This window comes from Pagrus pagrus, assembly GCF_965226575.1.
Source record: "Pagrus pagrus genome assembly, chromosome: 14".
In the NCBI taxonomy this organism is placed as follows: Eukaryota; Metazoa; Chordata; class Actinopteri; order Spariformes; family Sparidae; genus Pagrus; species Pagrus pagrus.
Window position 1 is genome coordinate 18,115,376 of NC_140198.1, and position 15,703 is coordinate 18,131,078.

General features: G+C 40.5%; 1 protein-coding gene across 1 annotated transcript in view; it reads left to right on the forward strand.

The window, feature by feature from the left end:
• Positions 1 to 12,219, forward strand: part of LOC311269751 (neuronal migration protein doublecortin-like) — a 29,774-nt gene extending 17,555 nt beyond the window's left edge. Inside the window, exons 4-7 of the mRNA XM_084374128.1 lie at positions 1,568 to 1,670; positions 5,613 to 5,699; positions 9,168 to 9,265; positions 9,362 to 12,219. Coding sequence (XP_084230254.1) covers positions 1,568 to 1,670; positions 5,613 to 5,699; positions 9,168 to 9,265; positions 9,362 to 9,418 — 345 coding nt within the window. The 3' untranslated portion in view covers positions 9,419 to 12,219. The remainder of the gene's footprint in view (positions 1 to 1,567; positions 1,671 to 5,612; positions 5,700 to 9,167; positions 9,266 to 9,361) is intronic.
• The last annotated feature ends 3,484 nt before the right edge of the window (positions 12,220 to 15,703 follow it).

A 15,703-nucleotide genomic window follows, 5' to 3' on the forward strand; every position in this document is an offset into this window, starting at 1 on the left:
GCTTTAATAGGCGTGCCTGAGCTGGTTACAGGGCCTGTATAATGGAGAGCAGAGGAGAAGGTGTGGCCCAAAGACATCTGTCCACTCAGGACATATTGTGTCAACAGCTGCTATAGAGTGAAAAGTCCCTGGGGAAGGAAGTTGAATCACTTAAACATTACAGCAAAGGTGTAACATTATACTCTCTGATTGGGCTTTTTTGTGCCTTTGTGTGTGTGTGTTTTGTTACATGCGCCTACTGTAGCTAAAGGCATGTTAACATGACAAGTAAAGCACAAAGGCGGCCTACAACTATCTGAAGCCGACTAAATCCTTTGGCTGGCAGACATAAAGACCTTCCTTTTACTCAGAATTCATCCACATTAGGCTGTGTGTTTACACAGTTCATCCTTTTTCGTTTTTTACAGTGTAATCAAAATGTAACCTCTTTATTTCTGTCATCAAATCTGTCAGCACATCATCCACGGTGCTTCTTCCGCACAGCTATTGGCAATGCTTCATCATCCTGGAAATGCCTGTGTGCACGTTATTCAATTATGAATAATAACACAGATATAATCAGATGAATCTGAGCAGATAATCCTCTTTGCAGTTGTATAGTCTTGGGTTCTGTAGCTCTCACATGAGGAGCAGTAAAGGCATTGATGAGCATTCGAAACGAGACATCTTTCCCATGCTGGCAGCGTGTCTCCTTGGTGACGATGTGGATCTGTCAGTCAGTTCAACACTTTGTCACTAGTCTGACTCAGCGGATGCAGACTGTTCATATAAGCCACCCATAGGGTGCCTGTTTCAGGCCGTGTTCTCCTCCCTTCCTCCATCTCTGTGTTACTGTTTTCAAAATTCCTGTTGCTACAGGAAACGGCAAGAACCCTGCGGGCTAGCAACATACACACTGAAAATGACAAGTTGGTAACCCTAGCTCTTACCTTTTTATTTTGCAGAGATTTAGTCATTTTAACTCCAAAGCTCACCTCCCACATGCTAAACAAGTTCACCTAAAGAATCTCCAGATCAGCTGCTACTGGATGCATTGCCATACATTTTTTTACATTCATGGTTCACAGAGGATGAATCCCAATGACTTTTCCTCCAGCACCCCCAGCAGGTTCACATCTGTGTTTTCTTAGTGAAATATCGCAACAACTGTTGATTGGATTGCCATTAAATGTAGCACTTACATTCATGTTCCCATCAGGACGAACTGTAATAACTTTGGTGATCCCCCAACTTTCCAGCACGTGGTTCTTGACTAAATGCTTGCAAAATGAATTACGTTACCACTAGCCTCTGCTGTATTAATTGCTAATTAGCAGATGATAGCATGCTAAAAAACAAAAATAAGATAATGAATATAACAAACTTACTTGCCTAGCATCAGTATGCTGCAATAGTCAATCTGAGCATGTTAGCATGCTGATGTTAGCATTAAGCTCAAGGCACTGCTACTAAACACAGCCTCACAGAGCTGCTGCCATGTCTGCAGACTCTTGGTCTGGCTATGACACCAGCTGATTCATTTATACCAGCTGTTTTAGGGTCTCACGTTTTCTGTCTTGTTTTCCAGGTTACCTGCCTCCAGGATTTCTTCGGTGAAGACGATGTCTTCATTGCATGTGGACCTGAGAAATTCCGCTATGCCCAGGACGACTTCTCTCTGGATGATAACGGTGAGTGTGAAAGTAGTAGCCTGTGTTTTACATCAAGTATAGGCCACTAGCCGTATATATAGGCTACATAATATTATTTTGTCAGACATGATGGTGAAACGGTTCAGCTTATGCAGTATTACTGCAAAGCCATGGCACAGTACAGGCTTTGTAATAATCATGTAGCAACATCGACCTAAAGACAGCAAAATGAGATACAGGATTTTATTTTGGGTTACTACTGGAATAGGTTTACGTGCTTTGATGTTGAAAAAACACATGAGTTTTCTCATGAGTCCAGTGTCCATTTAGCTTTTAACTCCTGAATATGTCTGCTCTGATTGGTCAGCTCACACACGCCTGAGCTTGCACCACTAACAACTACAGAGCAGCTGTGCTAAATCAATATTTACGCACCAAACTAGCTGCTAGGCATAAATTATGCAAATGTGTGATGTCACAAAGTAACTGAATTAAATGTGGGACTACTGACAAGGCGTTTCAGGAGCAGTGTTTTCTGTGGGAGAGAGGAGCTTCTGTTAGTGTGGGCTTTGCCCTTTTTAACTTCCAAGACCTTTGACATGCATAAGAACCTGTATAAAACACTGAAGGAAAGTAAAAAAAACCCATAAAAGCATAAAAGGTCTCTAGACATTTGTAACATCTGAAATGTATCCATATACAGTGAGACACAGGACAGGGCTTTTGCACTGTTTATGTCTGCATTTTGATTTAAATACGTCTGTTAAACTGGCTGACAGCAGTGAGTGGAGGCCGTCCAGTGGAATTTGTTTTGCACATAATTGGGCTCATGCTTTCACTGAGTCACTAAGTGTAAACTGCACAGTGCAGCAAGTGCAATTTATGTTTTAATGTTATTGTTCTATGTGTCATGAGATTGAAATTACTGCGGAGGCTGAGTTTTGCTCATATTCTGGACTCTTCCTTGGTCTTAAATCCCATCCCATTCATCTAGTAAACATAATTTCAATAAAATAATTGAAGAAGGAAACTTATGCAATTTACAAGATCCTTAACATTCAATTTAAGAGAACAAGCCCCTCTTATACTGCCCCTGTTCTCCAACATTGTATTTGAGCGCCTAAAATGAAAATGTCTGCATGGAGTGAGAGCTGGGAATTATTCCTGTGGTGTCGGTTAATTTACTGGATATCTTCTGCAAAAGATGTTATTCTCACATACGAAGCTGTGCGCTTGTTTATAGCGTGAAGAGAAATTATGTGTGTGAAAAGGAGGCCTGGAAAGAAAGGGAGTCAAAGAGAGAAGTCTGTTATCTGCAGCCGGCAGCAGGGATAGAAAAAGGTAGAGAAGAAGAAGAGCCATTAATCTGTCCGGTGACAGGTTTAGGCCAGCTGATCTGTTGCTGCTGATACTGCTGAGGAGTGGAGGAGAGAAAATGTAAAACCGATCCTCTAACAGAGTCTCTCTGCTCCCCGCAGACCTGAAAACCCTATTTATAACAACCCACTTCCATCGGATGTCCCCTCTCGAAACATTCAGTATCGTATAAATGTCTTTTGATCTGAACGCAGCGCTGATACAGGACTGATTTGTCATTATGTTCCCTTCATCCCTTCTCTTTCCTCCCCCATGTTCCTTGTCGAATCTTGGTCGGATGGAGATTCCGGTTCATTTATAATGTTCTGGGTCCTTTTCCTTTCAGCACACTCCCCCCATGGAACCAAAGCTAAATTGTTTCATTCAGTCTATAATAACCTCGGGGGCAATACTAAATAAAATGAGAGTCTCGAGCATCCAGACATCACTGAGTCGGCCTCGGTGGAGTAGGGGAGAGAGAGCTGTCTGTGATGCATCACATGGACATTACAGCAGCGCACAGATCACTCTGGCTGATTTTATAACGAAATCCTGACGTTTTCAAGGAGTTAATATCCTTTATCTGCAAAAAACAGAGACAGACGCGCCATAAAATGTTCCATCTATAGTGTTGTCTATACCAGATATGAACTCGAATGTGTTCTTCTTCTTCGCTTTTAAGCTTTGTTTGGCAGAAAAACTAAAACGGATTTAAATCCGTTGTGGTTATTTTTCGCAGTCCTTGCGTCAAACGCAAGACGGACGTGCGCACATGTGTACCTGCGGCTCTGCTTATGCAGCAACACCATCAGTCGAAGCTCGGAGGGAATCTGCGTAGATACACTCGAGGGGGCTATTTCTAGAGCACTGAGTAGACTCGACAAGCTGCCAGTCTGAGGCATTGTCAAAGGCATGGTGGCACACCTAGCAAACAATGGCACAGGAGTGTATCCAGTAGTGTGTGAAGGTTAAGAGAGAGAAGACAGACGTGGTGCGATCCCAGGAGACGGAGGGAGGACAGATAGTATAATTAGCATCAAAAGTGGAAGAGGGGAGGGGGGGGGAGGAAAGAGAGAGCCTGACAGTACAAACAGAGGGGAAGATGCAGAGGGAGGGGTAGCAATGTCTGGAGTCTGTCTACTCTGATTAATACAGTGACCCAGAATATACGACTTACGTTTCTATATGATTTATATAAGCGCTCACTGCTATGCATCTACATGAACTCACAAACAACATATATCACTCTTGAATGATAGCCAGTAAACCCAGGAATCTGAAGATCAAGCTGTTACAGTCGGGGATGAGTATTGGTCGAGACTGTGAAGGTAATAAGGCCCTTTATAAATCTGTGTAAGATGCTTAAAGCTGCTGTGAGCGTTGATGTCATTTTGTTGTCAATCCCTGCCCTCGCTCCTACATCACCACATGAACACACCGCGGTCAGACATACAGTAGGAGCAAACAGGAGGATCCTGCTCTCTGCGTGTACACCTATTTCTGGAGTTCTCTGTCCTGATTGGATAAAGTGGGCAGGGAAACCAGAAAATGTATTTTCTCTTTTGCTGCATGAGGCGGGGAGCGGAGAGACATCGGTTACTGACCAAACACTCATTACTACTGGAATATAGAGCTACACTTATTTTAATTCGACAATATCAGCTACACCAGCTTTAATAGTAAATAATACTCTGGATCGGACAGCTGCCAAAAAGCATAGTTAACTGCTGATAAATGCAAAATAAAGGATGTGTTATCTTTTGTATTGGTTTAGCAATGATGTAACAAGTGAGTTAGTTAGTTAAACTCAATAAATATGTTGGTAATGATATTATAAACAACTATAAGACACTCACAAGGTTTTATTAATGTTTATAAGCAGTCTATAAACTGTTAACAAGTTTAAAAGGTGCAATATGTAAGAATTGGCTACCTGTCTAATTCATACTCCAAAAAATATCTCTAGATTATCCGCTAACTGCTGCTGCTAAACTAAAATTCTTACATATTGCACCTTTTAAAGTGCTTATAACTCTCCAGCGATCAACATGTTTTTGATTCTGTTATTGACCTTTGTATAGCCTTATTAATCTCATTAATGAGGCAAGCAAAAAAGGAATAAATGGCGCTGAACGGTTTCCAATCAAAGACATTAATATAAGAACTCCAAATGAACATCCTGTCAGGGTCACAGCGACTGCCGTGCTGTTTTTCTAAAATCCCACATGTTCTCGGGCGTTGAGGCTGTGATAAGGACCCAGAGCGTATGTCTACTTGCATTACATTTAATTTCAATCAGTCAGTATGTCAAGTCAACATGCAGTCATTCAGACAGTATACATCTAAGTTTTCCCAAACATTTACCCATTTTACATGATCAGGATGACACCAGAGTCAGAATTGCTATTTGAAAAATGCATTAATCCTAATTTACAACAAATAAACCAACATATTTTATCTATAGACCCCAGTGTTATCTAAATGTGGTTCGTCGAGCATTGCCTGCTTATTCTACATTGATCCTAGACATTCTGATGAACTCATATTTTGGACAGAGCATGAACACGTGCCGCTGACTCATTACGTATGGAAAAAGTGATGTTGTCTTTGTGCTTCTTTCCACAGAGTGCAGGGTGATGAAGGGAGCCAAAGCTCAGCGTGGTGCAAAGAGTCCCGGTCCGATCAAGCGCAGCAAGTCTCCTGCCGAGTCGAGTGAGCACATTAATATTATTATTATTATTATATCTCATCATCTCCACTGTAAAGCTTCCTGTTTAAAGTAGAGCAGAAACTGACCTCACCTTGTTCTGTAAATGAAAACAGAAAGAGGGAGCGAGAGGAAAATTGGTGGAAAATTAAACCAGCTCGAATACAACGTGAGATATGACAGTAGAGTGATATGTAGTTATCAGCTCCTGTTGTTGTGTTGCTGGTCTGTATCTGACCTTGACCTCTGACCTTACTCTGAGGGGAATGGTGGGCATAAATATGGATTTTTTTTCCTTTTAGGATGAATAGTGTATGATAGAAGATGGGTAAAATTACCAAACAACCCTGCATCCAATGAGCAGATTTCAGAGACGCTTTTGAAGTGATTTCTTTTCATGTTTGACTATAATCTGCTTTTGGTTTGACAAATGGGAGAGAAGAGTTAAAATCCTGGTTCCTCTCTGTGTTGTCTGCTGGTGTTTGAGAGCTGCACCCAAGACTGCTCTATCTGGGGGGTCCAGATGACGTCAGCACATTAATCTCACTGCAACGCCTCATAAAAACCCTTGAATACTGAGAATAGGGACAGTAAATATCCACACTTTGTTTATTGTACCAAATCCTTGTTTATTATGATAAACCTGGCTTTTGTTTTTAGACCGAATCTGATGAGATTATTAGTATAATGTAGCTAATGCAAATTCCTTTTTTAAAAACCATGAATAAAACATGAAAAGTAAACAAAGAGGGAGCAAATAGCTTTTAGCTGTTTGTTTGACAATCAGGCATTTTAACATTTAATAATATCCAGGAGGCAATAGGACATAATAGAGACATGGGGGCCTGCTCATGCTTGAATCTTTAATGTGAACAACACTGGAACACGGTGCAATAGCTCTTAGTTACAGAGCTATCTGAGTTTATATAGCTTCACTGTTTGTTGGCTGAACAGTTGGTGCAATGAAATCTGATCTGGTGCAGGCATGACAAAAGAAAAGCCGTTTTCTTTGACAGCTTTCACATAAAATTTTGGTCCCTGGTAAACAAAAACAAATTATGCGAGTGTTGGATTGTACATTTTGTCAAACTGTATTTAGTCTCCCACTGGTTACTCACTGTTTAAGCCTGTTTGAAGCGTGAGTAAGTGACGGTGTCTAGGCAGTAGTAGAAAAGACAGATCAGGTGAGGAGTTAAACCCCCTGTAGGATAAAAACAGACAGTTGATGCTCAGAGTTGGTATGTTGTTGTCGCAGCAGGTAGTCCACAGTTCATGTTTCACACCATAGGTGGGGGGAGAGCGTCGGGGTCTCCAGCCCTGCGGGTTCCCTCAGTCCTTCGGCGCTCTTGAATATTTTATTGATCACTATTGGGGGATGCCTGGCCTTTAAGGCAGCAGATGGTTGGCCATCGTGCTGGGGAGGCAGTAAACTGTTGAGCATTAACCACCTCTATAATACCTGAGAGGTCAGCAGGCTGATAATGGGGTTGTGACTGGCCTGTGTTAACTGGGATTAGCACATGTAAATGATGCAGATGAGTTTTCAGCCGTTTCAGAAATATTTACCAGATACTTGACAACCAAACGAAGAGGATCGTGATCACTACACAATTCTGTCTGGTCACCAGGGAAAAGGATGGTTAACTGGCGATCCATCTCTATTATTGACTCAACGATTGAATAAAGTAATGTTTTGTCGTGTGTTGTTGTTATTTGCGACTGAGGAAAAAAACGGAAAAATCGAGTTGTCTTCTCAACAGTAGCATCAACAATAATACCACCTGGAAACGCTTGAGGGGGAAAAGTGGTCTGTGTCCACTTTAACATATCAATTTAAAAAAATATCTACAACAACAACAACAACAACAACCATATAAAGCTAACTCTATTCAGCCGTTTAGTGCATGGTTCACTTTAAAATTTCCCAAACATGAATTTGAAGGATTACATACACAAAACCTGCACAATATGACCAAAAAGTGTTAATTATTAGTATTAATTTAGTTAACCCGTGAATGTCCACAGTGGAATATAATAATTTGCCTCACAGCACTGAAAGTAAAAGCTGAGCTCAGCATAAATGCATTGATATTTTTCAAATCGGTAAAAAAAAATGAGACAACAATGCAAGTCTTTCTTTTTGTGCTTTTTAAAGTCTACCAGTTAAGACATGATAAATATGTAAAATAAAAATAGATATTCAGTTTTGTCACGTGTAGCCACGTCTTGACAGTTTCTATGGCAACCTGTCCACCTCTGACAGAAAAGCTTTTGTGTGGCTTTCCCTTAACATACTAAATATAGTAGTTAACCATTAATCGGCTAATTATAACAGATTCAGGGAGCAGGCAGAAAATGTGTACACTTTTATATTATTTAAACTGGACCCAGCTACAGCTCTTCACTGTGCAACTATAATCGAACATGAAAAACTATAAGATACTATTAAGTATGTTACCGTCTGTCTCTGACGATTCTCCTGCCTCTGATTGGTTAGCAGCTAATTCGGTGGCTTCTTAGAGAGGTGCGTGTGCCTTGACTTGCAGACTCATGTTAAGTCAGTCTAGTCTAATTTAAAGAGCTGCTACCAGCACTTTCTTCAGCCTCTGGCATGTAAAACAACAACTTGTATCAGGGTGCACTGGGTTCAATGAGTTGAATGCACTCAAAGTGTGTTTGGCATGGTCCAAGCCAAAATGAAACACAGGGATCTTCAATTTTACATCGCCACACTGGAATGAGATTTTTTTCCCCACAAAGGATTGATAAATTTCTGAAATGTAAAAACTTCACTTTACAAAACAAGGTTCCCTGCCTCTGCTCCAGCTGAACTCAGCAGCATGTGTGGCAGAGCTGCAGATGTTTAGATGTTCTGATTTTAAGATTCCAAGATACTAAGACTTGTGATTTAAGTGTTCAAACAGCTTGTTTAAGTCTACATTTGTAAGTCTTGTTTATGTGTCTGAGTGGTTAAATGAAGCCAGTGGCATTAAGTCGGTTAACAATGAAGCTTTATCCACGTTGTGTTTTCAACACTCGTTGGCTCAAATGTACACCGGCCATCTGGCTCATAGTCCTCAGAATCCTTTTCATCTCTTATAGACAAAAAACTCTTTTAGAGCACTTAACACACACAGCTACATCACATCGCACCGCTCTTAGATATAAACACAATGTTCCACACAGAGGGAATCCTAGCAACGCGGCACGACGCAGAGTTGGTGAATAAAATGTCATCTAACAAACGCAGAGAGCTTGTCAGCCACCTAAACCTGGACCAACAGCGTCCCTCTACGCTGGAGCCAAATGAGGCCACAGTTCAGGAATGACTTTTCTCCAGAGCCAAGAAAAGAGGTTACACACTCTCTAATCCACACTACTGTTTACCTCTTTTTCTCCTCTTTCACTCCTCTTTCACTCCTCCTCTCCCCTTCCCTTCCCTCCCCTCTCCTCTCCTCTGTGGCCTCCCTCAGCCAACGGGACAGGCTCCAGCAGCCAGCTCTCCACCCCGATTTCCAAGCATTCCCCCACCTCCACCCCAAACAGTCCAGGCCTCAACAACAAGCAGAAGGTACCCTGACCTCTCTCCCTCTCCTCAGCTGGTATCTCCTTTCCCTTTTTGTCTCCAGATGAATCATGGTGTGATTTTGCTCCTCTGTGTCTGCAGGAACTCTACTTGCCCTTATCTCTGGATGATGATGACTCTCTGGGCGAATCGATGTAGACTCTCCTCCTGCAGCCTGCCTCCTTTTATGGCCTGAAACACAGAAGTTTTTATACCTCTGCTGCTTTCCACCTTCACTCACAGTGCCACCTGTTGTTTAGGAGAACCACTCTTTGTCTCTCTTTTTTTTTTTGAAGGCCTTAGCCACCAGGGCTATGACACCATTTGCTGCTTGAGAATAACACAAACCTTTTTTTGAAAAAATGATCAGTTTCGACTTTGTTGTAACAATCAGCTCACATATGTTTCTATGTACTTCTCAAAAGGGCACACAGTTCATTGACCAGCAGGTTTCACGGTGTAAAAATCTCACTATGGTCTCAAACATTTTGTTAAAGGTTGCACTTGATATTTCAGACACAGAATTCCAAGCAGCAAATGGATCTTTTTAGGGGTGTTTAGTCAAAGCTGACTCAACTTTTGTATCACTTGTATTCGTGATGTTCCTCTTCTGTCCTCCTGTCCTTCTGCCCTCTACGGTTAAAGGTGTGAAAGGTAATGGGTCCTTGTCAGAGGAAGTCTGTTAAGCCAGATAAAGTCCTTCTAACCCGCTGTAAATACTGTGTATAGCTATCCATCCTGACATCTCTGCCCAATGTCCATTGCTGTGCTTCCATAACGTCACTACAACGTCCGTCTAACATTCGCTCAACATGATACAGGGTATGGTCAAAGTAGAGGAAGAACCAAAATATGAAGTCCCACCACAGAGGGTGAGGATGTGTGGGACGCAGCTCCTGACTGAAGAGGATTATTGGTCTGAAGCAAACGCCTCCTCAATGAGAATTCATGTTCCCAAGCGAACATATATATGAAAGATTATAAAACCACCACGGAGGCTTCAAAATCCTTCCGTTGGCAATAATTAGCATTCATATTGTCTAATCAGAGACAAGAAAATGTAAGAAAAAGCATCCCACAGAGCCCTCAGTGAAGTCTTTATGTTGGTGATTCCTCTATTCTGACCCTCTACATAGACAGTAGGCCATACATGGTGTATACCCTCTGTGTTTTTAGATTTTCACAAACTGCAGTGCATGATACTGATGAATGATGATGAAACTTTGGGCATGTAAAAAGCTGAAGGACCTAATGTTGCTTGAAAACAACCAAAGGAACAAATATTAGGCCGTTTTTTAAAAAAAGAAAACTCGACCCACATTCAGTTTACAGTTTTTATCGACCAAGTCTAAATAATTCCCTTTTTAGGCCGCAACTAGTGGTGACGTTTTATCGTATAAGGTGTGAAATTCAAAGATGAATGAATAAAGGTCTGAAAGCCAAAGTATGATTTTTTAGAAAGCGGAAAAGATGTAACTATATCAGCTGTAAAATTCATTAAAAATCTGGAGGAAGCACATCTGGAGAGTTCTGCATGTTACTTTTAACACAAAATAAGGTTAAATCATGCTCATCTGAGGCGATTAGAGTTTTTATCAGGGGGCTAAACAGTAGTAGGGTTTCTCCTATTTTGCATGGCTCAGCATAGTTCTCAGATACAGGGGAGATGAAAACGTAACGTTGTCTAAATCTATGTGTGGGTTTTAAAATTTTTATAAAGTCTATTAATTTATATCAAGGGTACTCATCTAGGACTTTTATTTATAGTTTTAACTCGCTCACGTGAGCTCTTAACACTAGTACTTTTTTCAAGCCTCTGTGTGCAACTTTCTACGGCCATACTTCTTTTTTCTACTGTCACGACTTGCGTCGTGAGGGAGTTTTCTCAGATTTCTGCAGGGAATTGAGCCTGAGAATCGCTAAAATTGGACGACACTGAAGCACAAAGCAGGGAGCTACTTATTCATGACAGTAACAGTGTCTACTTGCCAGCATTACAATGCGTGACCACAATTAACTTCTCAATATATTTGAAAGAAAAATATTGCACATGTAGCTTCCTTTTAAATTAACATCTATGCATTCGGATTCAAGAATAGTTCAATCTTATTTTCTGTAGGAATGGCCTTTTTATATCTAATGATAGCGTAATAAGAAATGAACTAAAACTGATAATTTCCATGCAGTTATTCCATTGTGATAATGTGACAGTCTGAAAGTTTTTATGTCTCATGAGTGATCCGGTGCCCGCCCTGTGGATATGCTTTGAATAGCTGTTATCATTACAAGACAAACCATCACCAAACTATCCGGTGCTGTGATTTACACCTTTCTCCTGCAGGGAGCGCTGTCAGACCAGCACAACAATAGCCAATAATATCAGCTAATCCAACAGCAGGGACGCCTCACTGTACCCACCATTTTGTACAAATACTCCCATTTGTTGTCATTTTTCTCATCGGTTCTGTATAACCGTACATGCTAATAATGTTCTTGTTTGGTTTTTCTACAGCTTATTACAGCATATAACACATTAACAGGAAATGTTGGTTGTCTTGTGTTAACCGGCCCGCCACCATGTAAGATGGATGGTGTGAATTCATCACCTACAGTGGTGCCTTTTTTTTAAGATTACTGTCTTTTGATAAAGAAAATGAAATGGGACATCAAAGGCTCGTTCTTTGTTAACAGCTGTTTGTAAAACATTTTTAAACATCCTGAATGAGGAGGCCAACACGCTTTGTTTTGTGGAGTTACGGGACACTTGATCATGGTGTAAATACGCTCCCCTCCTGTGCTCTTTCATATGTATGCCTTTCTGATTGAATGAATGACATTTTTTTCTTGGGAATTTACAATGTCCTTTTTAGTGGTATTTTGCAGTGTCACAGTGGCTTGTTTCAGTGCTTCATTCAATGTATTAACCGGTATCCTTTTGCAATTAAAACAGTTGTATTTCACCTCTCTGGACTTGAGTTTTTTACAACGAAGCTGCCCAACTAGAGTCTCATCGTTTGTCTCGAATCGCCGCAACAATACATTTCCCTTTCACTGACGAAGGAATAGTACAGTTGTGTGTGAATGTGTGCATATTGTATGTCTGCACCACTGCTGGCCATCACTCAATGTGCGCTAAGAATCTATCGAGAAACGCATAAATAGATGAAAGATTTGTGAGTTAAAAATAGTATTGTGCTCATGTTGAGATCACTACGCTACATGGCCATCTTCATCACCATGGGAACAGCAAGTCTGTCTCACATATTCAGTAGTGGCCAAACATGTCAAACAACACCCAGACTGTAAACATTCCCTTTTTAATTAATTGGAACATAATATTGATGATGTTGTTGAAATACATGTCATGTTCTTGTCTTCAGTTGTTTGTATTGTTTTATTTTGATTACATCTGGCAGTGTCTTTGAGATTCAGCTCTCTCCTCCAACAGAGACCTGAGAACAAGAAACATTCACAAGAAAGCGATCAGCAAACGGACACAACACGAGTACGCAATAAACAAGGAACTAATAAAAACAGTCTATATATCTGAAAGTGAAGCTTTAAGCCAGTTCGACCAACAATAGTGAACAGGCGGGGTAAGGTGAAGTAGTTACTGGATTGTGTTCTGTGCTCACTGGATTTAAATAAGAGAAGAGCTGTGAGGCAGTTTGGAGGCTTCAACAGCAGAGCTTTATAAATGAACATTAACACATTATCAACATTTCCTTAAAAAATAGCTAATTCAAATCATGATTTTTCAAATCATAAGCAGCTTGTAGTACAAAATATGCATGTGGATATAGTGAGATAGTGATATTAACACTACTCTCTAAGCCTGATTAGTGCATACACAAGGTGAAGAGATGTGAGGTAGCGTAGAAGCTTCAACAGTAGAACTTTATAAATGAACAACATTATCAACAACATTCAAAGGCTTTATTGTCATATGGAGAAATAAGCAGGTTATTCATTCAATGACATTCTTAGTCCACTATGTCTCTACCTAACGCCATCAATTAACCTACTTAAAATATACTGGAAACAAACATAAGAAGAAGAAAAATAAATGCACATTCGTATGCACAACTCACACTGTACACTTTGACATGCTGAGGTTGACGGCTGCAAAGAACAGTGTTAAGATACGTGCAAAATGACAAACGAGGTGTTGCATATACAGACGTGCAACATGCCCTTGACATTCACACCATCAAATATATTAAAAATGCAACATTTTGATGTAGATTTATTGCTGCACCTTCTTTTCAGACCAGAGCTGCACCTTTTTTTTATTGTGCCGCCTCCTCACACTGCTCTAATATGAAAATGGATCTGACATGTTGAAGTTGAGAAAACCTGATCTGGCGGCCTCTGCTGCGGGGCTCAAGTACGGACACACAACACATAAAAACACATATTTATCTCGATGAATGTCCTGCCATCTGCTGGTTACGATGTCTGCATACTGTAAAAATGGACAATTTTCCCTAACAGGAAAGGCCAACATTTAAATTCCAATAAAATTGACTTCAACTTTGGATCGGCATCTGGCCAAGAAACAAAATAAATGTTATCAGTCACTATCTCCTACTGTAAATGTGCAATAAAAAGAGTGTAAATGTTTGACAGAGGCACTGAGAATTGATTGTCTGGCTTTGTTGCCAACCTTTAGAGGTCTTGTGTGCTCACATGCTTGTTTTTAAGAACTTAAAATCGTAAAAAGTGAGGCTGCATGATGTCTGACTGTTGTCTGGGCTGTTAACCAAGAAATTCCCCATTTTTAGCAGCTCATGTGGATCTTTCATTGTCTGGTCTCTAACCCAGGAACAGTTATTTATTGAATACACATTAAAAATCACTCAACACAAGCAAGCATGCAGTTTACGACCCATTCTGCATCGGTCTTCGAATGACAGAAAACTGTTGAATTCAAGCTAAAAGTAGAACAAAAGCTTTAATAAATAGCTTTGTAAGAATGTAGGACTCCATACTTGTAATTCCTGAGGCCCAGAGCAGTAAAATCCAATCCATTTCGTGAACAAAACTATCTGATGACATTATGATTGTGGGCAGGTCGGTTGACATTGCAGAATTTTTCCCGCTATTCATTTTGTTCCAGAGAATGTTCCCTTTATTCTAGATAACTAACGCACTCGTCATTGTCTGGAACAGTTTCTCTACATCGTGACGACATTGAGGGACAAAGTTCACCGCCTTCTGCCATTGAGAAAAATGGTTTCATGTCCACAAATATTGGCTGGGCAGATATTTCTCTTTGACCTGACCTGCTCTAATCAAATTCAGACACAGTATCCGTTATAGTGTCACCAAAGGGTGTCTCTGGGGTGATGGAGGGTGTTTAGAAAGATGAGAAGGGAGTAAGATGAGTTATGACATCTATCAGCGTGGGACAGATCTCAGCAGAAAGCTATCAGCTGTTGCACAATAAAAGGTCAAAATCTCTACTAATAGCCCCAAGGGACTGTAATGTTCCTCACATCCCACACAATAGTAAAGCACTGGATAGACTGTACAACACAGTGATGCAGTAACTGTACATGTGCGGAGCCTCAGCAGTTGGGTTGAAGATGTAAAGTTTGGCTTAGATGTAAAGTTTGGCTCATAAACATCTCTGTGGAGGATAAACATCTCTGTGGAAGCATAATCCAAGTTTATATCTGTGTGCTTATCAGTTCATGAAATATTTTGTGTATATGTTTTGGCCTGAATGAAAGCCTGTGGAGTGTCAAGGGAGCATGGATGTGCTCAGTAGTGTCATAGAAATCTGTGTGTTACATTTTCAGGACGGGCCAGGAAGTCACTGAGAGGGCTCATCCTCTGGGGAGCGTGAGTATCCACAGTTCATTTTGTGAAGGTTTATTTAGGCTGTATGTGATGAGACATTTTTCTCTGGAGCACATTGTTGGCAGAACAGACCAACTGACTAACATCATCCTCAGAGCCCGCTGAGTGACCGGATGGACCAACGCACCCTCAGTTTCAAAGCATGTAGATGTGAGCTAGTGACTGTCAATGGGAATAATGACAATTCTTATGTTATTCCACCAATATTGGTTGACTGATATATTTTACACAGTGTAACCATACAGCATTTCATGATTTATTGATTTGATATTGAAGTTAGTGGTACATGACTAAGAGGGAATTGATATATGATTAACATACAGTATATTGAATTGAACATTTAAATTTTTAAAGATGCAATATGTACATTTTGTGTTAAAGGCATCAAAATGTAAGAAAGATAGTTGATTGTTGAGTCCCATCCCCAGACAGCTAGGGTCGTACGGCAACCCAAACATGGGGATGAGAATCACTGATCAACCGATAAACTACCTTTTTCCAGGAAGTACAGGACAGGTGCATTTTTTTACTTTAAAATCTTTAAAAAAAGAACTAACATTATCAACAGAAAGTGAAGAA